This window comes from Pleurodeles waltl, chromosome 6 (assembly GCF_031143425.1).
Source record: "Pleurodeles waltl isolate 20211129_DDA chromosome 6, aPleWal1.hap1.20221129, whole genome shotgun sequence".
Taxonomy (NCBI): domain Eukaryota; kingdom Metazoa; phylum Chordata; class Amphibia; order Caudata; family Salamandridae; genus Pleurodeles; species Pleurodeles waltl.
The window spans coordinates 112,945,387-112,973,097 of record NC_090445.1 but is presented as its reverse complement, the minus strand read 5'-3'; the positions used below and the strand labels follow the sequence as shown (position 1 = coordinate 112,973,097).

Below are 27,711 nucleotides of genomic sequence, written 5' to 3'. Positions count from 1 at the left end.
TGCATGCAGGGTTCTTGGCCCTGCACATTGACAAGAATATTCTACTTAGCTGATGATTCCTGCGAAGCAAAAGTGGGATTACACGTAAGTATCATTACCTTCAGCAGATCCATTCTCCAAGGTTGACTAAAGATCGAAGGCAAAGCAGATCGTTTCTCACCTCGTGCACCAGCCCTCAGTATGGATAGACATACATCCTGTAAAGGACTGTGGACAGTGTTTAGTGACGTGTTTAGAATTAATTCCTGCAGTGACCACATATCTTCGGTTAGACTGATAGCATTAATGTCCACTGCAGAAGATTTACACTATATGATAATAGGGAATAGTATAGCTCCATAGCTGACCTAGTACTGCATTTACCTTACCATGCTTTTGGTAGGTTGTTGGCCTTCTCAAGCCCAGTATGTGCCAAGCTGTGCTTGATATGCACCTTCTGTTTGTGTCTGAAACTAGGTCACACATAATACAAGAGGCATTGGAATCTGGACATGTTTTATTGAGTGTTCAATGTGAAAGAAAGCTCGGAATAGAAGCTTTGTTTGTGCTTGGACAGCACATTGGATTATTCTATGCCGTTATCGTGAAGGGTATAATGTCTAGGGTCATACTTCACCTCTGAGTCGCACCCGGTTTAACCGTCTCTGTGGTTGGCCTTCCACAGCTTAGTGGTGGGATATATGTCACTGATCCATACTTACTGTGCTTCCTAGAAATAATCTCCTAAATGCATAGGCCAAGAGAGCTCCAAACTCACCTTGCTACCTTTTGCCAAATATCTTTTCAAAGCTCTCAAAGAAAGTTAATTGCAGTATTCCAAGCATGATTGTGACGAGCAGGCCATAGGCACTTAAAACTGTGGCTATGTGGGTTTTACTTTCTGGGACTTGTGGCCTGGAAGCATCCTGAGGATAGACTACATTTCTGGACGCAGTATGCTTCAGAATTGAATAAACCAGAGTTTACGAGCAAGAGATGAAGCCATCAGATAAGGGATGCCAAGTAAACAATAATTGTGTGGACTGAAGTGCTCACGGAGAAGCAACTGCACTGTGACTGTGTTACCAGGCACTATATAGTGGAATTCGTGTGGGTCTATAGGCATCATCAATGAAGGGAGGATAGACGTGAGTTCAACATCCTTTAGCATTTTTTTTTAAACATTTGCCGTTTCTATCCTCAGCAGGTTAGAATCATAGGTTGGTTAGGGAACATACTAATATGAAAAAAGAAAACTTTATTCCCAGCTTCAGACTTTATTAACCTTGTCAACTCCGACTTCGACTTCCAGTGGATAATTGAGCTTCTGTCTGAGAGGGTATTTCTGAGTCCCTTACACACGCCTGTGTTTCTCTACAAAACTTACTGACAGCCATGTATTAACTAGAAAGGCAATAGCTTGGACTCTTAGCCTGAACCATACTGTTCGTCCTTCGCATCTTTTGACACAGTGACTGCAGGTTGGCCACTTGTATTGTCCCAATACAGGTAACTGTGCCACACCTCTTTCCCTAAATGGTCAAGCCATGTCTTTCTTCTCCCCAAAAACGTAATTCCACATCTCTCCTTCCAAAGAGAAAATCATATCCCGCCTACTGCTCTGAGGTAACCATTCCACAACTCTCTCCCTCTTTCTCCTCTTGTAATTCTATCTTCATTTCTCTTTCCTTTGTATTTTTTTTCTTATTTCTCTTGTTGTGTCTTTCATTTTCTTGCTGTTCAGAAGAAGATCGAACTCAGTCCCTCCATCAAGAGTTAATTGTACTACTTCATCCATGTGGCACTTTCCTCCTATCGAGGGAATGAATCATATCCGTTCTTTACTTCCCTGAAAGATGTAACATGCATCTTTACTCCAGACAAGTAAATCGTATATTTCTTTTATGAAGAGAGATTAGGATTCCTCTCTTTTAAACAAAAAGATCATAAGACCTCTCGCCTTTCCTTATAATAACAATGCTATTGGACCTGGTCGGTAAATTATAAACTGGGATAGATCACTTTTTACTCTGCTGTGGCACAGAGCTGAATATGACCTTTGTTGGAGCAATTCGGATAACCTGTGTATGTTTGTTTCTTATAGGTGCTCCATCCATCTCTCTTCCACCTTTGTCCCAAGAGTTTATGACATTCCCAAAGCTAGAGCAGCAGCAGGAAGAAAAGGCAACACCCACTTGTTCACCGCGCTGTTCCCCACCGTATCCAGGGCCAAAGGCAGAGCTCTTTGAGCAAAAGGTGACTTTCTCTAGCTTTGGGTCCATCATGAGGTTTTCCACATCGGTGAGCCAGCCACGAGGCAGAGACTCTTGTCCCATGGACTACAAAGCCACCACGCTACCTAGTGGCCCCTTGACTGTGAGTCACAAACGAACCACACCAGTTGCTGCTGGAGATGGATTGGAGAACGTGAAGGAGAAAAAGCGGAGAGGTGGTAAGAAAAGCAAGCATGGCCCAGGGAGGCCAAAAGGCAGCAAAAACAAGGAGACCCCAACTTTGACACTGACAGGAGCAACAGCAACAGCATCCTCCCCATTTTCTGGGGGTTCCATTGTCAGCTCTAGTGTCTGCAGCTCTTCACGAAATTTCAGCCATGCTGGTTCCCTTCCTAGCCTCGGCATAGAGTCTAATACACTATCCTCAGGTATGTTTCTGGAAGAGGTGCTCAGTAACACACAGATTTCTTATATCGCTATTCTGTAGCCCTGGAGATCCATTTAATTGATAACTGCCTACAAAATATGTGCTTATTGATTTGTTTATTACTTTTTATATAATGCCATATGAAGCTGGGATGTCATTTAAGAGTGCGGGAATTTGTTGTATGAAAAATTGTGTTGTGGCAGCCTTCAGGCAGTCTGCATTACAAATCAAAAAGAGGTTTTTGTTGTGGAAATCTCCTCTAGATTCACGTGCTATGCATAATTCACCCCCCTAGTAGTCGGGTCCGAAAACTGTGGGTGTCGTCCCTGGGAAAAGCTCTAAGGACCTCCCTTTGACTTTGAGTGCTAGCCCACAATGTTCCATGAAATAGTTGCCATCTTTAGAATATTTTTTTCCACTGTTACAACATTGACAGGATCCAGGGTTCTTCATCAAATCACTTCAATATGAGGATGCTGAAGAAAGCTGGGGTTGGCAGTAAGAACAGGCAGTTTCGCAGACCATTGAAGGACCACCAAGATAACCATGAGAAGAATGCTGAAAGATGTTGACTGACACAACCTCGATGACCACTTGAAGAAAGAAGGTTTTTCTTAAGGGAACTTCAACCACAGGAGGTGGAAGAATGTTTATTAAGGGACCACTTCACATCTCTGGGCCTCTCATTAACAGCAGTATAACACACCCTCTAGGCATTTGGGCCTTTATGTTCCAAGTGCCACCACAAGTTGTCAGGAAAGGACTCACAAGGAGTCTGCGATTTGTGTTTACTAAAGGACCATAAGGTCAAGGCGTGTCAAGTTAGAGTAGTCTTTCAGCTGAAAACCCTTCATAATAGGGAAAAACAGAGGTGGATGAAGCAAAGGACATGTCATTGAAGACCTGTGGTTATCATCAGGGGGAGAAGTGCAATGTAGTAGAAGAGAGTGAAGTGGCTCAGAGCGGCCACTAGGAGTCCGACATCGAACGTTCAGTACTGATAGACACCAAACAAGCATAGGCCAACAGTGCCCTATAGGGAAAGCTGCTCCGAGCCAGCAGGATTACCAGACTCGGTGGGTAAGAAGGTATCCTTGATGCCGAAAGATAATCAGCAGTTGAAAGACTAGTGAAAAAGGGGCCTACTGAAACGAACTAAGATCCCACTGCAGACAAGCCTTTAGAGTCTGGACCTGAAGGGTGATCGTAGCACGGACAAGGAAAAAGACAACCCCTCACCTCACAAGAGGATACCAAGCTTGACACACAATGTTTTAAGTTCATTAAAAGGCGCTTAACTCCAGAAGAAGAAAGCAATGTCTCAAGACCAAGGTAAAAATCCTTATACAAATGACATTTGATGTAATCGTTGCATACTGGATTCCTTATAAGTCAGCCAATATAAGAACCCTGGAGGAATTAGACCAGGAGGGAAAGGGATGCAACCTGATTAACCAGAGCGACAGTTAGAATATGAAGGCGAATACACATATGGGACTAATGTTGAGGACACTTGCATACCAACACACGCAAAGACAGAATGCTAATGACATAATGCAGAACACCTATGCGGATTCTACACAAGAGGAAATAAAGTTTTACACTTTAAAGCTATCACCCCCAGAGAGCATGTCCATGTTTCACACACTGACATTCAGAGCGGCAGGTACATTTGGAGTTCAGTTAGAAAAGGAACTGAAGGAGACTTGCTTCTTACTTGAGACTCTGAAGCCTATAGAAGGAAACATCTGTGCATACCTCTGTTGCCAAGCATCACACAGTAAGTTAGGGAATCTTTTGAAGAGCAAGCATTTTCTAATGCTGTGACTCCAAGTGTCGAAAACAAATGCAAGCCTCCTCCAAGATACCCATAATATATAAGAGGAAACATTCCAGCTGATTCTCTTATTTGTAGCTACAGCCAGAAAGAGAGCAAGTGCACCAGCATTTACGTGCCTCCCTCTAGATAGGGGCAGTGTGAGTCTAGATGTTATAGACAGGAAGATCTGCTGCCACACACTGGAGAGTTGCAATTTCCAAAGCATGTGCCAAGAGGTACGTCCATAAGCAGTGGGATGAGACTGGAGAATTGATGCAGCATTTCCCTGATGAATACAAAAAAAGGGTGAAAAACGATATGCTTGAAGTCTGTGTTAGATGCTGTAGACACAGCTAGCAGACACGTGTGGACAAGCACCACACTCCGGAGACAGGTAATTAAGAATCTCAGGTTTCAGACCAGAGTTGCAAGCCATCACCATTAATAAACTCTTCACAATGGACAATCTATGTGGTAGTGCGGTTAATGAGTCACTAGAAAGGATGACAAAAGTGCACATGGCACTGCAAACAAAAACACATTTGAGACCAGAGCCTACATTAAGCAAGAAGGGGGCCGAGGAATACCACCTTTTCAATAAGTAATTTTCAAGAACATAAATACCAGGTAGCCAGCAATCAAACAGTTAGTGGCAATTGTCTACCCAGGGGAGAAGCAATTTTCGTGCCAGAGGAAGAGGTAAAGCTCAGTCTAATAGGGGCATGGGCCAAAACAACAACTGACTCAGTGTAGAGCTTCTTCAATCACAACACTCTAGTAGGAGGGAGGAAAAGTGGCAGAAAATCCCCATAAACACATGGGTAATAAATATAGTAAAGCATAAAGTTGTTGAGAAAACAACTGAATAAACAAAAACAACAAACGTACAAACGACATTTTCTTACATGAAATTCAAGAGCTGTAAAATATGCAATAAAACGACCCAAATAGGAATCCAGCAATAGTGTTGTCAGTTTACTTCCTGACTTAAAAGTAGTACCTTACATTAAGACTGATTCTGGATTTAAAGGATTTGATCAAGTATGTAAAGACTTTGGGCCTGATGTAGACTTTTTCGGACGTATTAACTACCGTTGCTATGCCGGAGGACTTTACTCCTGCCCTGGTGAGGGTACTTTGCCCACCAAATTTACAGAAGTCTGCTGGCCTAGCAGACATCTCTTGCATTTCCAGGGAACACCGTCATGGCTTTTCCTGGAAATGCTTTTAAAAATTTGAATGACGGCTCAGTCAACAGGATTTTGTTTGTGAAATAAAAAAAGCAATAACGCTCTCTCACCATGGGAGTTTCCATGGCACGGGGTCATTTTCTAGTTCTACTCCCCCTTACTGCCAGGTTTAACCTGCCGGTGATAGATAAGGAAAACCTGCCATTTGTCCACCCACTCAAAACAGGGCGGGCGAACAAATGGCAAATTCGAGAACTGCTATTACTCTTTTGGGTCATCAGAGTTGTATGTTGGTGCGGAGATGGTGTGGTCTGCGCTGACCAATACTAGTAGAAGATCCCGGATCAAGATGGAACAATAGAAGACTAAATGAGGAGCGGTCTCCTTGTTGGGCTGTTGAATGACTTTTGTGGGGATCTTGGGTAATGTTTGTATGGAGTGTGTGCATGAGTGCATTTCTGAATAAGAGGCAATGTTTTTGAGTGGGGTGCTCAGTTATATATCTTGTATGGTATTTAGATATTGTGTTGTACTGTTAGTGGGATAAATGAATTTGTTGACTATGAAGGAAATAAGGATGAGAATAAAATGAAAGCTGTGTGATAAAGTGTAAGAAATAAAATATGTAAATGAAAGTAAGTTATGAATAACATAAACATTTGAAGGAGTGTTTTCGGTTCAATGACTGTTGAATTCATTCCATTTATCAATGTAGATAGGTTAAGAGTGAGTGTTTATTCATTCTAGAGGTAGTCTCTCCAGTCGACACATTCACGGTCCCCCTACTCTCAATGAGGCAGGTAGACCTTCAGTTTGGCAGAGATGATACTCCATCACGGTTGGCACAGAGTACTCTCCTCCATACTCTAAATCTGGCCATATAAATTCAAGAGTACAACAGTACAAGAAGTGTCACCATTGCTGGAGTAAGGAGGCTTCTTTGCCACCATAGCCCTCATTGACCCCTGCCACCCAATGCCTGTGAACAAGGAGCATCACAGATATCACAGGTGATGAGGGGCAATCATTATCAATTGACGTTTTTTCCTTTTCGGTTGATATTAGCATCAAGAGCGTTCATAAAATGTTTGGCAGTAGTATCGGCACATCTCAAACACCACAGGATTCATGTGTATTCACATCTGGTAGAGACTTCTAGCCACAGATTCCTTACCTTAGAATTATCCCCAGGTGCCAGACTGGATCGGGTAGATTTTTCATGAGCAGTACCTCTGCACGCAGGTAGATAGCGTCTTTCGGCTTCACGTGGCATCATCCGCGCCAAAAGTGACCTTCGCTGTTCCTATAAAGGCACTACCCAGACGCCCTAACATCAGTTCTTTTCTTTCTGTGCCAGTCAGTGCAGATCTAGAGAAGAGCTGCCCCTAGTCTTTTTGACTAATTTTTTTTGACATTTTGAGTTTTTCCTTCTGATGTGGCAGGAATGTCATCTAAGATGGCCGGCTTCAAGCCCTGCAGCGCTTGTCACTGACCAATGTCAGTGACAGACCTGCATTGTGTATGCCTTTGGTGCCTTTATTACGATCACGACCCCAATGCCTTCTCTGATTGCCACGGCAAGAACCTTAAGGCCTTGAGGGAAGAGATCCCCAAGCTTCGGCAGCTCACTGTGCGACACCAAGACAATCAAGGTTCCTGTCGAGAGGAAGGTCCAGGGAGCGGTTGTGGAGTCAGAGGTCTTTGTCACACCCCAGGGTGTCAGGCCGCTCGGGTAAGTCCTGCCACAAGAAGAAGTCATTGAGGGGTCTTTGACTTCTCCACATCCGTCGCAAGAGTGTCAGCATTCGAGGCCTGGCTCTGTGGTAAAACCTGTGCCTAGGCCATCTATGCGCCTCCCCGATTTTCCGGGAGACCGAGCGACCAGGCCCAACTTAAAGAATACTGTGAGGCCATGCACCTCATATTTGGGTATCCTGGCCTTTGGGCTCTGAGGGGGTCGGCAGGAGCTCCTTCTGGGTCCGCGCCGGTGACTCTTTTCCCTGCTTTGTTCCCGGCTCCAGTAGGGCGAGAGAATCCATTCTTGGATCCGGACCAGCACTGGTAATACCACCTCAGACTTCCTCGACACCAGTGCTGATGCCGGCACCCCCATTCTGATCCCCCAACACGGAGACAGAGGGCCGTCACCCAACGATGTTTTCAGCGCATTCTGGAGCCATGCCTTCCAGGCTGGAGCCTGAGCCCTATTCCTATGAGCTAGGACTCTTAGGGTGTGGGGGACGACTAAGATAATAGGAGGGGTCGCTGGACCCTAAAGAATACCAGCACTGTGAAGAAACCAACAGGGGCTGATGTGAGGGACTGGGTGAAGCCAGCAAACTGAATACTTCTCCAGAGACTAGTATGCTTTCTCCCCCTACTGTGGCTACAGAGGAGGGAGCGTCCTTTGCAGTGGTGGTGCAGAGGGCGGCTCAGGTCCTGGACCTTAGCCTACCCTCTATGGCAGTCAAGAGTAACTGCCATACAGAGATGCTGCAACCGGGAGTCTCCCCTTCAGAACCACTACTCCTGTTCAACAAAGCCCACATTGACTTCCTACTGGGATCATGTTCCAAACCCAGCAAAGGTTCTCCAATGAATAGGACCATTGTCTGTCGCCACCGCCCTGCTCCAGGGGACTCAAACTTACCCAAGCCTCTATGTCTCATGTAAATACTGGTGCATTCCCTGCCACACCCCAGGAAAGGAAATCCAAGAGCCCGGACACTTTAGGGAAGATGATGTTTTCTTCCACCAGCCTCGAATTGTAGTCCGTGAACACTGCATGCCTTTTGGGCCATTACTCCCACGCCTTGTGGGACACAGTTGTGTAGGTGCTGCCAGGGGTTCCGGAGGAGGCCCAGGTCATATTCTCTCAGGCTGTCATCGACGGAAGAGATGCAGTGAAGTTCACCATACGTTGTGGACTTGACTCATCTCTGATGGACATGCCCTTTGATGGCTCCTGTGGATTCAGCGCAGGAGCGCTTTAAGGACAGTCTGGCTATGGCCAGGTCCGTGGACCTTTCTATGACCCCTTATCACCCTCAATTCACCTTTTGTGGCTACAGAAGGGGCTTCTAGCCACTTCTGTACCTACCCAGCCACAGTGCAGCACATGTTCCCCTTGGCTTTGCGTGGCAGAGGGCATGGTACCCACAGACCTCATTGGTCGGGCAGCCTGCGGTCAGGTCAGAGCACCACCCAAGCAGCTGCAGCTCCAAACCCTAACAATCTGTCCTCAGATCATCAGGAACATCAAGTTGGCAGGATTTGCCATCACTTACCATACTGGTAGCCCATAACATCAGACAGGTGGGTTTTGCAGACTGTCCTAAAGGGCTGCTCCCTCCCCTTCGTGACCACCCCACCCCCATGCCACCATCTTATGACAGGCTGACGGAGAATCGCCTCTCCCTTCTCCCCCAGGAAGTCACGGCTCTCTTGGCCAAGAGAGGATGCTGACACCAGAAGTGGGCCGTGGTTGCTATTCCTGCTTCTTTCTGGTGCCGAAAAAGGATAGAGGCCTTCGTCCTGTCCTATATCTACACCCCTCAATTACTTCCTCGAGAAGGAGAAGTTCAAAATGTTCAAGCTCGGTCAGGTCCTGTCTGCCCTGGACCCTCGAGATTGGATTGTAGCGTTAGACTTACAGGACGCATACTTCTTACAGGTGTTAACCTGCGATTCATGGTAGGCCATGAGCATTTTCAGTTCACTGTGCTCTCTTTTGGCCTTACCTGCACCCCTCAGGTGTTCACCAAGGTGATTCCCCTATCTTGACGACTGGCTGTTGGCGGCGGGCTCACCCCAGGCTGTCCTCTCCCACCTCCAGACTACGGCGGACTGCTTGTATTCGCCGGAGTTCACTATTAATGTGCCAAAGTCACACCTGACTCCCTCCCATAGGCTCCCTTTCATCAGAGCTGTTCTGGAAACGTGCCATACCATTTTGGGCCTGTCTTCCCAAATGGCGAGTCCAAAATATTCAGGCTATGATACCAACGTTTTAGCCCCTATCCTGGATTTCGGTGGTACAGACTCTGAGGCTCCTGCTAGTGACACATGCCTGCTGGCATATGCAGGCTCTGCAGTGGGACCTGAAGTTCCAGTGGGTACATCATCAGGGAAGTCTTTCTGATCCGATTGGTATTAAATGCCTTTTTACCCCCCATCAAGGGAATGCTAGTTAGGTGTTCATGGACCACACCACCTCCATATAGTACTGCAACAGCAGGGCCGGTGGGATCATGAACCCTTTGTTAAGAGCCCTGCGTCTCTAGACATGGCTGGAAAATTAGGGCATATCCATGGTAGTTCAGCACCCGCCGGGCTCAATGAATGCCAAGGCGTACAAACTCAGCCATCGATGCCTAGCAGATCACAAATAGCATCTCCATCCGGAGGTGGCGCAAGGTCTCTTGCAGCAGTGGGGAAAGCCATGGTTAGATCTGTTCGCCTCCGCTGAGAACTCAGTGTCAGCGGTTTTGTGCAGGGCTACTCTCGCCTAGAGACGCTTTTTGTCTTGAGTGGAGCATAAGCCTCCTGTACGCCTTTCCGCCATTAACACTCCTGCCCAAAGTTCTCAACTCAAGAAGATCAAGAACAACTGGGCCCAAGTCATCCTTTTGGCTCCAGACTGGGCACGGAGAGTCTGGTATCCTGAGCTGTTGAGCATGGCCATTGATTCTCAGATCAGGCTGCTCATTCAGGAGGATCTTCTGTTGCAGCAGCAAGGGAGGGTTCTTCACCCGAACCTGTCCAGTCCTCCACCTTCTTGCGCAGTAACAGTTGATAGCTTTCAACCTTACTCCCAAAGTCTGTGATGTCATCAGACATCCCTCCACCAAGATGGTATACACCTGCTGTTGGAGACAGTTTATGGCATGGTATGCAGAAAAACAAATTAATCCCCTTTCTGCCCTCTTTCTCAAGGTCTGCTTTTCATTCTGTTTCTTCGGCTCTGGGCACTCCTAAAGGCTATTGCTCTGCTAACTGTGCTTTTTTTTTGTGGCTTCCTGACCAGCATCACTCTTTAAGTCCCCTTTTTTCCCCCTTTGCCACTTTTCATGCCTCAGTGGGACATTAATCTTGTTTTAACTTTTTTTGATGCCTGCTCCCTTCGAGCCACTCCATAATTGTCCCCATAGGCTCCTTCTGATTAAAACAGCCTTCCTCATAGCCATCACATCTGCCCAAAAAGTAAGCAATCTTCAGGCATTATCATCCAAGGCTCTATACCTTTCAATTCATCCTGAAAAACTGGTGCTTAGTACTAGGACCCCCTTTCTCCCAAAAGTGGTCACTCCATTTCACATAGGCCAATCCATCACTTTGCCTACTTTTTTTACACTCCTCCACATCCCTCTCAAGAAGAGCAGCGGCTCCACCATCTGGACCCAAAAAGAGTGTTGTCATTCTACCTTGACTGAACAAGAGTTGTGGTTGGATGACCAGCTCTTCGTAGGGTGTGTCGGAGCGAAGGGACTGGCCATGCAGAAGCAGACCATCTCCTGATGGGTAATACTATGTATTAAATTCTGCTACACACTTGCCAGAATGCAGCCCCCTGCGGGCTTGCGAGCTCATTTCAGTAGAACTAAAGCTGGACCACTGTGTTAGCACACAGAGTTCCGATCCTGGACTTCTGCCAGGCAACAACATGGGCCTCTTTGCACATGTTCACAGATCACTACTGCCTGAACAATAAAGTCCGCTGGGATAGGGACTTTACCTGTTCGATCCTGCAGGAATTCCTTGTCTGAAGTTGGTCTGCAGATCTACCTCTAGGGATGGTACTGCTTGGGCATCTATTCTAATGTAAGGAATCTGAAGCTAGAAATCTCTATCAGTTGAACAAGTCACTTTCCTTTTGTAACGTCTTATCTGGTAGAGACTATACCTAGCCACAGATTCCTTACCGACCCACCCATCCTCCCCACTGTACGAATGGATTTCTAGGGACAGGGCTGCTTCCTTTCTAGGTCCCAGTTTTCCACACCAGTGGTCAGTGTTGGCTGCACGCTTCTGGTGTGGAAAGTTGTGAAAAGAACTGACGTCAGCATGCCTGGATGGCGCCTATATAGGCACAGCGAATGTCACTTCTATTGTGGACAACGCCAACGGTAAGAAATCTGCAGCTAGATATAGTTTCTACCAGATAAGGTGTTACTGAAAGTAAGTTACTTGTTCATGTAGTTTACTGACTCATTAAGTGGAAGTTATTCCAAAAGTGTGAAAAGAGCATATGCTAAGTCACTCATACCCTACACATACAGCTATTCGTGATCAGTAGAAGAAATTATCAACACATCCATCTAAGGAGAAGATTTTTCTGCGGGTAGAATTAAACACTTGGAAAGCAATGTTTTTACTGTCACTACATTGGCAAGTTCTCTTTTATTTAAGTTGCAGTTTGTGACAGTGTGAGCACTGATAAATGTGGCATCATGTATTCTACTGATTCCACTTACAAGAATACAAATATTCCCCCTATATGAGTGGGTGGCAAATCATTGGTCACATTTAAAGGAGTATTAAACAATCTAGAGGTTGTTACACATCAAGTAGAAAAGGAATCTGGAAGGTGATCACATTAAAACGTTGTAGGAAGTTGGCTCTGTATATACTATCTCAAAGTGAGAGATAGTGCGCACAGAGTCCAAGGGTTCCCCTTAGAGGTTGATAGTGGCAAAATTAGATAATACCAATGCTCTGTGGTAGTATGGTCGAGCAGTAGGCTTATTAGAGGGTAGTGTTTAGCATTTGTTGTACACACACAGGCAATGAATGAGCAACACACACTCAAAGACTTAACTCCAGGCCAATTGTTTTTATATAGAAAAATATATTTTCTTAATTTATTTTAGAACCACAAGATTCAAGATTTGAGGTAAGTACATAAAATGCAAGGTACCTCACACGGGTAAGTATAGAACTTTGATTTAAAACAGTAGTACACACAGTTTTGGTTAAAATGGCAATAAGCTATTTTAAAAGTGGACACAGTGCAAAAATCAACAGTTCCTGGGAAAGGTGAGTTTGGTTAGTATTTGCAGGTATGTAAAGCACTTACACAGTCAGTTTCCTGGGCATAGGCAGCCCACCGTTGGGGGTTCAAGGCAACCCCAGAGCCACAGCACCAGCAACACGGGGCCAGTCAGGTGCAGAGGTTAAAGGAGGGCCCAAAACACATAGACGCCTATGAAGAACAGGGGTGCTCCGGTCCTAGTCTGCTTACAGGTAAGTACCTGCGTCCTCAGGGAGCAGACCAGGGGGGTTTTGTAGAGCACTGGGGGGGGGGGGGACACACAAGCCCACAAAACACACTCTCAGCGGCACAGGGGCAGCCGGGTGCAGTAGGCAAAGTAGGCATTGGGTTTGCTATAGAAAGCAATTGAGGGACCCGTGGGTCACTCAGGCGATGCAGGCAAGGCACAGGGGTGGCTTCTCGGGCCAGCCACTGACTGGACTAGGATGGGGGCTGCCTGCCGGTCACTCTTGTACTGTTAGGTGGTTCCTCTCAGTCCTGGGGGCTGCGGGTGCAGTGCTTGGTCCAGGCGTCGGGTTCCTTTGTTATCAGGCAGTCGCGGTCAGGGGGATCCTTTGGATCCTCTATGCAGGCGTCGCTGTGGGGGTGCAGGGAGTTGACTCAGGGTGTCCACGTCGTTGGAGTCGCCTGGTAGTCCTCTCTGTGGTGTTGGTTGTCCTGGACTCGAGCCGGGGGCATCAGGTGCAGAGGGTGAAGACTCACGCTTTTGGCGGGAAGTGAGAGTCTCTTTAAAGTTGCTTCTTTGTTGCAATTTTGTTGCTGTTTCTGGATAGAGCCGCTGTCCTCGGGAGGTTCTTGGTCCTTCAGGTGCAGGGCAGTCCTCTGAGTCCTCAGGTTGCTGGTCCCACTGGATGCGTCGCTGTGCAGGTTCTTTGAGTCTGGAGACAGGCCAGTAGGGCTGGGGCCAAGTCAGTTGGTGTCTCCGTCGTCACTGCGGGGCTTTCAGATCAGCAGTCCTTCTTCTTGTTGTAGGTTGCAGGAATCTAATTTCCTGGGGTCAGGGTCACCCCTAAATATTCAATTTAGGGGTGTGTTTAGGTCTGGGGGGCAGTAGCCAATGGCTACTGTCCTTGAGGGTGGCTACACCCTCCTTGTACCTCCTCCCTGAGGGAAGTGGGGTGGTACATCCCTATTCCTATATGCGGAATCCTCCAAATGCAAGGATTTCTAAAGGCAGATGTCACCTCAGCCCAGGGCACCTTAGGGGCTGTCCTGACTGGTAGGTGACTCCTCTTGGTTTTTCTCATTATCTCCTCTGGACGTGCCGCCAAAAGTGGGGATCTCCACTATCTGGGATGTCCTGGGGTGCTTTAACAACAGGCGGGAGCCTTTGAGGCTCACCGCCAGGTGTTACAGTTCCTGCAGGGGGTGGTGAGAAGCACCTCCACCCAGTGCAGGCTTTGTTCCTGGCCACAGAGTGACAAAGGCACTCACCCCATGTGGCCAGAAACTCGTCTGGTTGTGGCAGGCTGGCAGAAACTAGTCAGCCTAGCACTAGGAGTCAGACTGGTATTCAGGGGGCATCTCTAAGATGCCCTCCGGGTGTACTTTACAATAAATTGTACACTGGCATCAGTGTGCATTTATTGTGCTGAGAAGCGTGATGCCAAACTTCCCAGATTTCAGTGTAGCCAATATGGAACCGTGGAGTTCGTAATTGACAGACTCCCAGACCATATACTCTTTATGGCTGCCCTGCACTTACAATGTCTAAGGTTTGGCTTACACACTGTAGGGGCATAGTGCTCATGCAACTATGCCCTCACCTGTGGTACAGTGCACCCTGCCTTAGGGCTGTAAGGCCTGCTAGAGGGGTGACTTACCTATGCCATAGGCAGTGAGATGTGGGCATGGCACTCTGAGGGGAGTGCCATATCAACTTAGTCCTTTTCTCCCCACCAGCGCACACAAGCTGTGAGGCAGTGTGCATGTGCTGAGTGAGGGGTCCCCAGGGTGGCATAATACCTGCTGCAGCCCTTAGAGACCTTCCCTGGCCACAGGGCCTTTGGTACCAGGGGTACTGTAAAGAAATGGCTCCCTGTTGCAGTTACCCCCCACTTTTTGCCTGATACTGCCTGATACTGATGCTGACTTGACTGAGAAGTGTGCTGGGACCCTGCTAACCAGGCCCCAGCACCAGTGTTCTTTCACCTAAAATGTACCATTGATTCCACAATTGGCACACCCTGGCATCCAGATAAGTCCCTTGTAACTGGTACCTCTGGTACCAAGGGCCCTGATGCCAGGGAAGGTCTCCAAGGGCTGCAGCATGTATTATGCCACCCTAGAGACCCCTCACTCAGCACAGACCCACTGCTTACCAGCTTGGGTGTGCTAGTGAGAACAAAATGAGTAAGTCGACATGGCACTCCCCTCAGGGTGCCATGCCAGCCTCTCACTGCCTATGCAGTATAGGTAAGACACCCCTCTAGCAGGCCTTACAGCCCTAAGGCAGGGTGCACTATACCATAGGTGAGGGTACCAGTGCATGAGCACTGTACCCCTACAGTGTCTAAGCAAAACCTTAGACATTGTAAGTGCAGGGTAGCCATAAGAGTATATGGTCTGGGAGTCTGTTTTACACGAACTCCACAGCATCATAATGGCTACACTGAAAACTGGGAAGTTTGGTATCAAACTTCTCAGCACAATAAATGCACACTGATGCCAGTGTACATTTTATTGTAAAATACACCACAGAGGGCACCTTAGAGGTGCCCCCTGAAACTTAACCGACTATCTGTGTAGGCTGACTGGTTCCAGCAGCCTGCCACACTAGAGACATGTTGCTGGCCCCATGGGGAGAGTGCCTTTGTCACTCTGAGGCCAGTAACAAAGCCTGCACTGGGTGGAGATGCTAACACCTCCCCCAGGCAGGAGCTGTAACACCTGGCGGTGAGCCTCAAAGGCTCACCCCTTTGTCACAGCACCACAGGACACTCCAGCTAGTGGAGTTGCCCGCCCCCTCCGGCCCCGGCCCCCACTTTTGGCGGCAAGGCCGGAGAAAATAATGAGAATAACAAGGAGGAGTCACTGGCCAGTCAGGACAGCCCCTAAGGTGTCCTGAGCTGAGGTGACTCTAACTTTTAGAAATCCTCCATCTTGCAGATGGAGGATTCCCCCAATAGGATTAGGGATGTGACCCCCTCCCCTTGGGAGGAGGCACAAAGAGGGTGTACTCACCCTCAGGGCTAGTAGCCATTGGCTACTAACCCCCCAGACCTAAACACGCCCTTAAATTTAGTATTTAAGGGCTCTCCCTGAACCTAGAAACTAGATTCCTGCAACAACAAGAAGGAGGACTGCCTAGCTGAAAACCCCTGCAGAGGAAGACCAGAAGACAACAACTGCCTTGGCTCCAGAAACTCACCGGCCTGTCTCCTGCCTTCCAAAGAACTCTGCTCCAGCGACGCCTTCCAAAGGGACCAGCGACCTCTGAATCCTCTGAGGACTGCCCTGCTTCGACGACGACAAGAAACTCCTGAGGACAGCGGACCTGCTCCAAAAAGACTGCAACTTTATCCAAAGGAGCAGCTTTAAAGACCCCTGCAATCTCCCCGCAAGAAGCGTGAGACTTGCAACACTGCACCCGGCGACCCCGACTCGGCTGGTGGAGAACCAACACCTCAGAGAGGACCCCCGGACTACTCTACGACTGTGAGTACCAAAACCTGTCCCCCCTGGGCCCCCACAGCGCCGCCTGCAGAGGGAATCCCGAGGCTTCCCCTGACCGCGACTCTCTGAAACCTAAGTCCCGACGCCTGGAAAAGACCCTGCACCCGCAGCCCCCAGGACCTGAAGGACCGGACTTTCACTGCAGAAGTGACCCCCAGGAGTCCCTCTCCCTTGCCCAAGTGGAGGTTTCCCCGAGGAAGCCCCCCCTTGCCTGCCTGCAGCGCTGAAGAGATCCCTTGATCTCTCATTGACTTCCTAGAAGGGGCCAGAAAGGTTACCCCCTAAAGACAGTACCACTTCCAATGTGGAATCTTAAGTTGGCTCTAAAAAGGTTGATGAGCTCACATTTAGAACAATGCATAAAGCTACGCTCTACGAAGTCTGATGAAATCACATTTAGAAACAATGCATAAAGCTGCTCTTAAACATTTCACATTAAAAAAGAGCCTACCTAAAGTGAAATACATACCTTAACCATCCAGGAACCATTCTTACTAATTCTTAAAGATAAAGCTATAATGAGAACCAACCCCACCTTCATACCTAAAGTTGTTCCTCTGTTTCATGTTCACTCCGTTCATTCACCTATCAGCCAAAACCACAAGCTAAAAGAACTTTACACATTAGATGTTAGAAGAGCAGTTATTTCACCACTTATAACAAACTAAAACTTTAAAAAGTGAGCGGTTTGTGTTGAACATGCTGCGAAGATCAAGGAGAAACCTGCATCCAATTAAACAATAGCAAGAAGGATAGTCCAGACAATTCAATTATGCTATTTTTTGGTGGAAAAAGTTTTACAAGGAAAACTACAAGCCCATTCCACAAGCAAGAAAGAGGCTTCAATAGCTATTATATGGAATAGCTCCCTAGAAGAAGCTTATAGGGCAGGCATATGGAATTCAGTGCATATGTTTACCAAACATTATTGTATAAATGTGTAATCAAAAAGAAAGGCTAATTTAGGATAAAATGTATGTTCGTAGCATGTGTGGCTGCAGTCTAGTGTTGAGCTCAGACGATTGCAACTTATTTGTCTTCAACAAAGTCTTTCGAATCACAAGGTCTCAATTACTCCTTGTCTGGTCTTGGATGGATATGGCCACTGACTTCATTGTTAGATTGTTTTTCTCTGCCATTAGGTTTAGATGTGAATCAGCGCGCTCCCGGGTCATAAAGAGTTTGTTGGTTTTCGTCATGGCCTCAAAGTCTTTCTTCACTGTATCAATTCCATTCCTCCAGCCTGTTGCCCTGGACTGATTGGGCCTTTCAGCCCCTGGGCCGTTAGGGCTGCAACATGCTACGGCCTACTCTTCAGAGAATGAACGAGGTAAAGGAATAGACTCCTTTTTAGAGATGCTTCCAGTGTCAATCTAAATACCCCTTGGGCGATCTCCACTCTGTCTGCAATCTTTGCCTCTCCCAGAGCACGACGAAAACCATTGCGGCTGTTGCTTAGCATTTCACCGCAAGAACAGTCTACGCCAGCGCTGAGACTGACGGTGGGCCCACAGTGCATGGAAGAATCCTCTTTGGAAATGCTGGACATTTTCCGCAAGACTTATCCCTTCAGTGCCGAACAAGAGGCGGAAGTATTCAGTGAAACGCCTAACTGTCTGGCGACCAGTATTCATCGAGTCTGACGTTTTAAAGTCAGATGAGGAGGAGATTTTGGAGGAGGAAGAAGTGCCTGAGGATGCTCTATCCACCTCGGTCCGTTCTAGTCCACATTTGAAGACGACGGCTCATGTGATTACTGATGACTCCCTAACCCCTCCAGAACCCTTCAAAACGGGTGCCCTTTGCCAAAGCCTCTGCCACACTCAAGTGTGCCACCACCTTGGAGTGCTGGTCAACACCTAATCAAGGCTTCAGAGCGGAGAAAAGACCCTGCCAGAGCCCATAATCCTCAATTGGCTCCGAGCCAAAGGACCATGGTCAGCGCCAAACCATAAAAGTCAGCTCTACCGTTGAAGCCAAAGACATCACTGCTCCGAGCATACCGCCATCAGCGTTGAAACAGTCAATGGCTGCGAAGCTCTCCGCTGTTGATCCCAATGAACACCCAATCCTCGAGCAGCTACAGCAGGAGTTCTCTACCCAAGAAACACAGGCTTTCATTTGAGGAAGTCATGCCACTGGACACTCATGTCCCTGTTTTGCCTTCCAAGAGGTCAGAAGACCAGACTTCTATTCCTTCTCCAAATCTCCTGTGCCTCCACCACCACCTTGACTATCCCCTCCTCTAACACCCCCTTCACACCCTATGCCATATACTCAGGGGTCCCTGGAATCTTACTCCAATACTGCCAGTCCCAGCCCTCAAGCTCCAGTGGAACACATTTCCCAAGTTTACCTTGGGTCTCCGAAGATCCCTCGAAGGACTAGGACGTTGATCCTTAGGCAGACCCAGACTTAGAGTACATCCTAGTCAGGGTCTCTTTACCAGATGACACAGCAGCGTATCACAGCATCATCCAATACCCGGCTGCCTACCACAAGGTAGAAATGTTTGCCACCCCTGAAGAGGATGACTTTCTGTTGGAGAAGCTCTTGAAGACTGGGCACTCTGTCAAATATCTTCCCATGCTCAAGCGTATGATTAAGTCTGCCCCTGAAATGTTGTAGGACCTAGTTAAATCTTGTTTGGTCACACCACACAATGAGATAAAATACAAACCGGTGCCCCTCTGACCCACTCTACATCAGGGTTCATAGCTCACCTGACTTCTTAGTAGTCCATACTGCTGTAAAGAGAGCAGCAGCCCAGGACACTGATGACGCTCTGCCCCTGACAAGGAGAGCAAGGGAATAGACGCTGTGGAAGAGAGTGGCTGTAGATGTGTCACACATTGATAAATCGCTAACTCCATAGGCACCTGCTCTAGATATCATAGAGCCCACTAGGAGGAGATGGAGGGTCTCCTGTAGCACCTCCAAGACCAGTATTGCTAGCAGTATGAAGTGCTTGTTGCAAGAATGTAAGGCCATTTCTATTGCAGCCATTAGATGTGCTTTAGATGTGGCAGATACAGCAGCTAGGGGAGTCAACACTTAGGTCATCCTGCAATGCCACTCCTAGCTCCGATTGTCTGGTTTCAAGCCAGAGGTGGAATGGCACTTCATCAACCTTCCTTTCAATGTAGCACATCCCTTCAGACTTCAGGCTGACACCATACTTAAAAAAATCAAAAAAGACACAGAAACCGCTAAGGGAGTTGGCGCCTTACATATTAATTCCCTCTGGCAGGGGCTCCTTTCAGAGGCAGCAGCCAAGAGGGTGCACAAAACCTACCTCCCCTGAACCCACTTAGTCCTTCCATAGGCAGCAACACGTCTACCAACAGTGTGGCAGGTGTTTCACACTGGGCTCTTTCAGAGCATATAGCGCCAAGTGCTGAAGCAGAGGCACCCCTCCACTTCTAAAAATTGACGTGCATCAACCCTCACCCCTCCCCCAAATCACACAACACATTTGGGGAGAGACTCCAGTGGTTCCCTCCTCAATTGAAAGATCACCACGGACCGGTGGCTCCTATCCATCATCAAGCATGACTGCTGCCTGGAGCCTATCTCAGTCCCACCAAACATCCCACCAGACACTTACACCTTTAGCCCAGAACAGTTTACATTGCTGCAAGAGTAAGTGCAGGCACTCCTACTCAGAGGAGCCAAAGATTTAGTGCTCCATCGCACAAGCGCAAAGGCATCTACTCCATATACTTCCTGATTCCCAAGAGGACGGATCCCTCAGACCCATACTCGATCTCCGTCCTTTGGCGATACACTGTTGGAACTTTTCCACATGGTCATCCTACCGTTGTCTTCCTCCTACTGCAGTAAGGCCATTTCATAACCACATTAGGCCTGAAGGATGCCTACTTTTACATCCTAATCCATCCAGCTCATCTGCGTTACCTCTGCCTTTACAGTAAGTGTCAACAGTAACAATTCAAGGTACTTCCCTTCGGTATCACCACATCCTTAGGAGTCTTTACCAAGGGTTTAGTAGTGGTAGCCACTCACATCAGAAGTGGAGGAACTCACGTCTTCCCCTACCTTGACGATTGGCTGATCAAGAGAGTGCTTAGCCCACACCCAGACTATGATAACCCTGCTGCACAGCCTGGGGTTCACAGTCAATTCAACCAAGTCACACTCAGAGCCACTTCAAATTCAACCCTTTCTGTGGTCTGTGCTCAACTCAGTAGTAGGCAAAGCCTTCCCCCGGCCCATACTGGGTATGATGCCGTCATGCATTGCTATAGTACCCCATGCCATATTACATATGTGCCCGCTTCAGGCATGCCTCTCAAGCCAGTAGGCACAAGCAGAAGGTCAGCTGGAGGATCTAATGTTGGTAAGGGCCAGCACCCATTGCTCTCTGCAGTTGTGGAACAGCAACAATATATTGCAGGGCAGGCCCTTTTCAGACCCAGTTTTGCAAGTGACCATCACCACTGAAGTATCGCGAGTTGGCTAGGGTACAGACCGCAACGATATGACAGTTCAGGACCTGTGGGCACCTTATCGAATAGGTCTCCACAATAACCACTTAGAACTGTTAGCCATTCGTCTAGCTCAAAGTTTTTCTTCAACAGATACTAGGCAAGGTAGTTATTGTGCGGCCAGACAATATGACCACCATGTTCTACCTACAGAAACAGGAAGGCACCCACTCCGCTCAACTATCAAACCTAGCGCAAGGAATCGGGAATTAGGCCACCATCACCATGTCCATTTCCTGGTGGAGTATGTTCTGGGAGTGGACAACAATTTCACAAACTTGCTCAGCTATCGAAGCAGAAGACATCACTGTTTCAGAAACATCATGAGTGGTAACTCCACCCTCAAGTCCTACTCTCTTGCTTACAGAGATGGTGCACCCCAGACAGACTATTTTGCCAGGCATGACAATGCAAAATTCCCAAACTTCGCCACCAGGTTTCCACACCCCCATCCATTGGCAATGCTCTCTAGATGAATTGGTCCAGGATCTTTGCATATGCTTTTCCTCCTCGTCCACCAATTCCTTGCGTGGCCAGGACGCTCAAGCAAACATGCCTCACCACTATCTTAGTGGCTCCAACGTGGTCCAGGCAACCATGGTTCTTAACCCTTCTGGAAATGTCCATTGCCGCCACAAGAAGCTCCTCAACAGGCTAGACCTTCTCACGCAGAACAACGTCAAAGTCAGACACTCAGACAGCTCAACTGGGCGATTTGGCTCTTGAGATCTTGTGGTCTTGTGGAAGCATTTTGTCCACTATTGTACTCCAAACCACATAAACCCTATTATGCCTACAGTTCAAGACATTGGCCCTCATTCTGACCCTGGCGGTCAAAGACCGCCAGGGCGGAGGACCGCGGGAGCACCGCCGACAGGCCGGCGGTGCTCCAATGGGGATTCCGACCGCGGCGGTAAAGCCGCGGTCGGACCGGCACCACTGGCGGGCTCCCGCCAGTGTACCGCCGCCCCATTGAATCCTCCACGGCGGCGCAGCTTGCTGCACCGCCGCGGGGATTCCGACCCCCCCTACCGCCATCCAGATCCCGGCGGTCCGACCGCCGGGATCCGGATGGCGGTAGGGGGGGTCGCGGGGCCCCTGGGGGCCCCTGCAGTGCCCATGCCACTGGCATGGGCATTGCAGGGGCCCCCGTAAGAGGGCCCCTACATGTATTTCACTGTCTGCTGCGCAGACAGTGAAATACGCGACGGGTGCAACTGCACCCGTCGCACAGCTTCCACTCCGCCGGCTCGATTCCGAGCCGGCTTCATCGTGGAAGCGACCGCCCGCCAGCCCAGCGGGAAAGTCAGAATTACCGCCGCGGTCTTTCGACCGCGGAACGGTAACCTGACGGCGGGACTTTGGCGGGCGGCCTCCGCCGCCCGCCAAGGTCAGAATGAGGGCCATTGTCTGCTGCCTCCTACATTTACAAAAATTGGGGTTAGCCTACACGTCTATTCAGCTACATTTAACCTTCATTGCTGCATATATGTAAAACAGAGAACACTCTTCTCTTCTCAAGATTTCTGTCATCTAAGTTTTATGGAGGGCCTCAAATGTGTAATTCTACCTAGGGTATCTACAGCTGCAGTTTAGAATTTTAATGTTATCCTCACCAGGCGTATGGGGCCCTCCTTAGAGCCACTGCATTCATGACTCTTCCAGTTTCTCTCTTGGGAGGTTGTTTTTCTAGTAACAATAACATTGCGGACGCATTAGTGAATTGCAGGCCTTGACATTACAAGAACCTTTCTTGCAGGTACATCAGGAAAGAGTGGTTCTTAAAACCAATCAGGAATACTTGCCGAAACTGGTTTCTCCATTTCTCCTTAACCAGACCATCGGGCTGGCAGTGTTCTTTCCATGCCTAGATGGTAGTTGAAAAGACACTTCACACACTTGACCTCAAGCATGCTCTTATGTATTTCATTGACCGACCCAAATCCTTTCACAAAACACAACAATTGTTTGTGACCTTTTCACAACCTCATAAAGGTTACGTCATTTCTAAGGCAGGAATTGCAGGTGGATCGTCAGGTGCATCCAAACCTGTATGCAAAAGCTAAACAAAAAAAATACCTTCCCGCACCAATCCTCACTCCATCTGCAAACAGGGTGCTACTCTGGATTTTATAGCAAACATACTGTTAGTAGATATTTGTAAAGCTGCCAGGTGGTCCACTCCACACACTTTCACACAGCATTATTGTGTGTATATTCTTTCTAGACAGCAATCCAAAGTTGCTCAGACTGTGCCTAGGACTCTGTTTCAGACCTTTACTCCATCAACTGGCTAGCCACTGCTTAGGGGAGTATTGCTATATAGTCTATGGAGAGCATGTGTATCTGTAGCCACACATGCTGTGAACAAATCATGTTACTTACCATGTAAGCATCTGTTTGTTGCATGCAGTCCTGTAGATTCACATGAGCCCACTCTCCTCCCTGGAAGCCAGTGTTTGTTACAGATTTCTTCCTTCACTTCATATCTTTTTCTCCTACTAAACACAAGGACACACTTCTTCTCCCCTCACTACTCCATTCCTGCTCTCACCCATTACTGCTCTCACCCAATAGTTGAAAAACAATCTAACAAGTGGAGTCGGTGCCCAGGCGCATTTAAGGCCAGAGAAGGTGTCATTGAGACCTCATGTATCGAAAGACATCTTTAGAGATCAACTAATTGCAGTCATCTGAGCCCAACACTAGATAGCAGGACTATGCAGAGTATGTCAATCTACAGCACTACATGCAACAAACAGATGCTTAAAGGTTGAGTAATATAATCCTTTGTATCCACCCACATGTTGCAGCCCCACACCAGTGAAGGTTATACTGCTTTCATATCAATGCATAGCCTGTGGATCTAGATGAGATTCGTGCTGCAAAAGAAACAAGTTGCTTACCTGTAACAGAAACTTTGGCGCTTCAAACTTCTCTAGATTTGCACGCCACTTTCTTGCATCCCTGGTGAAGGAGCGTGGTTGATGTGAAAGAGAGAGAGAAAAAGGGACTAGAAAAACAATGGTGACTACATCCGAGAGCATTGTGGGCTTACGCTCAACATCATAAAGATTATTTTTTTTAAATATCTTTATCGAATGTTATGAAAAGAGTAAAGTAAGCAACAACACGGAGCATCCAGAACAGCAGTGCCAAAGAAGACATATTAGATAGTAGCAAGTGTGTAGCGTCATAAACATCATTGTCAATGATCAACAGATGAAGGGAGAAACCTCTCCCAATACCACCACCCCAAAAATGACCACAATCCTTTGTTTCCAGCAGCCAGGCACACAACACCTCCAAGTAAGCCAGTACATTGAGTAGTATATCTAGGCATTTCGGACTCAATAGCTACAGCTCCAGGACCCTGGCTTCAACTTCATCAGACCCCAAATCATAGTAGCACAACCAGGGTCCCCATACTCTAAGTTTGTGGGGCACCCCTTGCTCTTGCATGTGACTCGTTCAGCCGCCAGATACATGTCCATACACTTTTTCCACTCATCCAAAATGGAGACCTCTGGCACCCTCAGTGTTTGGCCACATCCCTCTTCACTACAATCAAACCCAAGTTCCGGAACTGGAGTTGGGCTCTCAGGACATCTAACTATGATGGTATCACCAAAAAGAAGTATTTAGGGTGAAATGGGATATCTAGCTCAAGGATAGCCTAAAGTTCCTGTAATATCTCAGTGCAGTAAATATGGATCACAGTGCAACTCCAGAGTGTGCATAGAAAGTCTCCCCTAACCCCCAGACATCTCAAACAAATCAAAAAGGATAACCCTCCCCATCCTATGCAGCCGGGTGTGGTCGTAATAAACTAGATGAAGGATTTTAAACTGAACCAGCAAGATTCGTGACTTTATGGTGACTTCACGGGGATGCATCAAAGCTGCCACCCAATCATTGTCATTCAGCTCTCCAATATCAGCCACCCATTTCTCTCACAGTGGACCTAGGGCATCAGGAATATTGTTGGTTTTAGTTTTATACATGCATGAAGTGGCCTTGGTCCCCAACTCTTCCATAGACAATCTACCCTCATTGGGGCATATCCTCTGTTAACCCCATGGCCAGCCAGGCGCGTCAAAGTTGCGCATATTTCAAAAATTGGTTCTGATGAAGATGATAATCACATTGTATGGAGAAGAGGGGTATTAGATCTCCGTCTTTCAGCACGTCCCTTACCTTGCATTGCTATCAGATCCCAAAGCTGAAACCCTCTCAACTTCCCTAGTTCTCTCATCCTGCCCCTTTCCCACAGTACATTTTCCCTAGTAACCTTGAATGCCCAGTCCAGAATCCCAGAAGCGTGCCTCTGCACTTCCAATGTCACCTGTGCCGCCGGGAACAACCTACCCGCACCAGTCCAGTCAAATATAATGTAAAGGGGAGTGCAGCTGTATTCGGGCTCTCTCCAGCATGTAAGTCGGTTGGTCTCATGATACAAACAGCCAGTTGTTAATGGGTATGAGGTGTGCTGCTCAATAGTAGGCCCCTACATCGAGAAGGGATATATCCCCATGATAGGAGTTCCTCTGGGGGGCGTCCATAATGCCACCCCGGGGTGTCCCCCACTTATAATACCATCCATAACTATCTATTTTATTAAACCATTCCTCTGGGATTGTGTAATACTTATTTTGGAGGCAGTACAGCAGCTTGGGGAGTATAATCACCTTAAAGATGGCAGCTGTCCCCAGGATAGCTAGGGGCAACGCATGATACTGTTCTGCATCCTCCCGGAAGTAGCGTATACTCTTTCGAGGTTAACAGCCAGACAGAAATCTCTACTCCACCTGGTCTTGCGCCTCACAAAACAAATTTAGGAGATGATGTCCCAAAATGCCAACCTACCTTTTCAAAAATTCAGCCGGTAGGCCATTGGGTCCAGGGGTTTTCCCAGATCTTAGCTTCACAATGACCACCTGTACCTCGGAGAGGTCTCTATCTCCCTCCAGATCCATCCAGGCCTCCACCAAGAGGACCGGGGAAGTCACTGTAGTCGAAAATTCCCGAATTTAGGGCCAGATGTAGCAAGAATACATTTTGCGAGTTGCAGATAGCGAGTACTAGCGACTCGCAATTTGCAACTCGCAAAATGTAATGCAGAAAGGTGTCTTGGACACCTTCTGCGACTCACTATGGGGTCGCAAAGACCCACCTCATGAATATTAATGAGGTGTCGCAGTTTGCGACCCCATAGCGAGTCTAGGCACTCACGGGGATGGTGGCCTGCTGGAGACAGCAGACCACCATGTCCGTGACTGCTTTTTGAATAAAGCAGTTTTTTTTTTCTTTTTGCAGCCCGTTTTCCTTAAAGGAAAACGAGCTGCAAAAAGAAAAATTCCGAAACCATTTGGTTTCGTTTTTTTCAGAGTAGGCAGTGGTCCATAGGACAACTGCCTGCTCTGAAAAAATATTTTTTGTGGCATTCACAAAGGGGGGACCCCCCTTCCCTTTTGCGAATGTGTTACCATCCACTTCAAGTGGATGGTAACTGCGAGTTGGTTTTCGACCGCATTCGCGGTCACAAACCAACTCAGCATGGCGATGCGGTCGCAAATAGGAAGGGAACACCCCTTCCTATTTGCGAGTCGCAGCCTCAAATTGCGAGTCGGTACCGACTCGCAATTTGAGGCTGTGCATCGCGACAAGCCTTTTGCGCCTCGCAAACTGCGTTTTTCGCAGTTTGCGAGGCGCAAAAGGCTTGCTACATCTGGCCCTTAGTCAGCGCCCAGGAGTGAATTTGCTCCATAAAATTCTTCATAGTAGCGGGTAAACACCCCCACTATTTGGGCATTTGTAGTATTGAAGTCCCCTGTAGGAGCCACAATAGTCCTCACCTAGTGCACCTCTGTCTCTTTTCTACTAAGCCACGCCAGCAGCTTGCCTGCTTTATTGCTTGTCTCGTAGAGCCGATGATGAGTGGCCAGTTAGACACTGCCCGCCTCTCCCTGAACAAAAATCCGATACTCTGTTCGCATGACCTCAGGTTGTCGGAGTCTGTGGAGAAGGGTGTCCCCAGTTGGCAGCTTCCATAGCTTGTAACTGGAGCTCACACTCCTCCACCTGCTCTACCTCGTGCCTTTTCTTGTGTGCAGCAATGTTCTGGGCATGGCCTTGTAGAACCGTTTTATAAGCCTCCCAAAATTTCAGGGTAAGCTTCACGGAATCCTTGTTTTCAGAAAAGTACAACTCCGTGCCAACATTGCATTTCCTGAGCCAACTCAGCATCTCTTAGGTCCCAAGCATTCAACTTCCAAATTGTGGCCCCCATGTGCCTCGTCCTTCTCACTGATAACCAAAGCGGGAGTGGTCTCATAGACCCTGTGCCAAATATTCTGCCCTGGTCACCATCTCTACTTAGCCCACCGGAGCAAAATCATAGTCAAGTCTGGAGAAAACTCCAAGGGCTCCTGGAAAATACAAATAACTTTGTACACTAGAGTGGTAGCATCTCTAAAGATTAGAGAGACCCAGTGCCACCTCAAAGCGCACCAAGGGTGTGTCGTTGGACCTGAGTGGCACCTGCTGAGAACGATCCAAATCTGGGTACTTGACATCTTTAAAGTCTCCCTCTATATTGTGCACAGAGGAAGATCCCTCCATAAGCAGGGAAGCAACCCTGTCTAAAGTGGGAACTTGCAACCAGGGGTCACGTAAACAATTGCAGGAGTAATATCCGTCCTTCCTCATAACCTCTGGCCCCCGAAGTATGTGCTTTTGGGATCTACCTATGTCTGGGTGACTTGAAACAGAGGGGATATCCTGAGCAGGACCACCACCCCCCTGGAACCAGAGGTGAAGCCCACATGA

General features: G+C 47.8%; 1 protein-coding gene across 3 annotated transcripts in view; it reads left to right on the top strand.

Annotated features, from left to right (window-relative positions):
• MLLT6 (MLLT6, PHD finger containing) overlaps nucleotides 1–27,711 on the top strand; it is a 396,940-nt gene that overhangs the window by 264,472 nt on the left and 104,757 nt on the right. For all 3 annotated transcript variants that reach the window (XM_069237485.1, XM_069237484.1, XM_069237483.1), the window contains one exon: nucleotides 2,084–2,641. In XM_069237485.1, coding sequence (XP_069093586.1) covers nucleotides 2,084–2,641 — 558 coding nt within the window. The remainder of the gene's footprint in view (nucleotides 1–2,083; nucleotides 2,642–27,711) is intronic.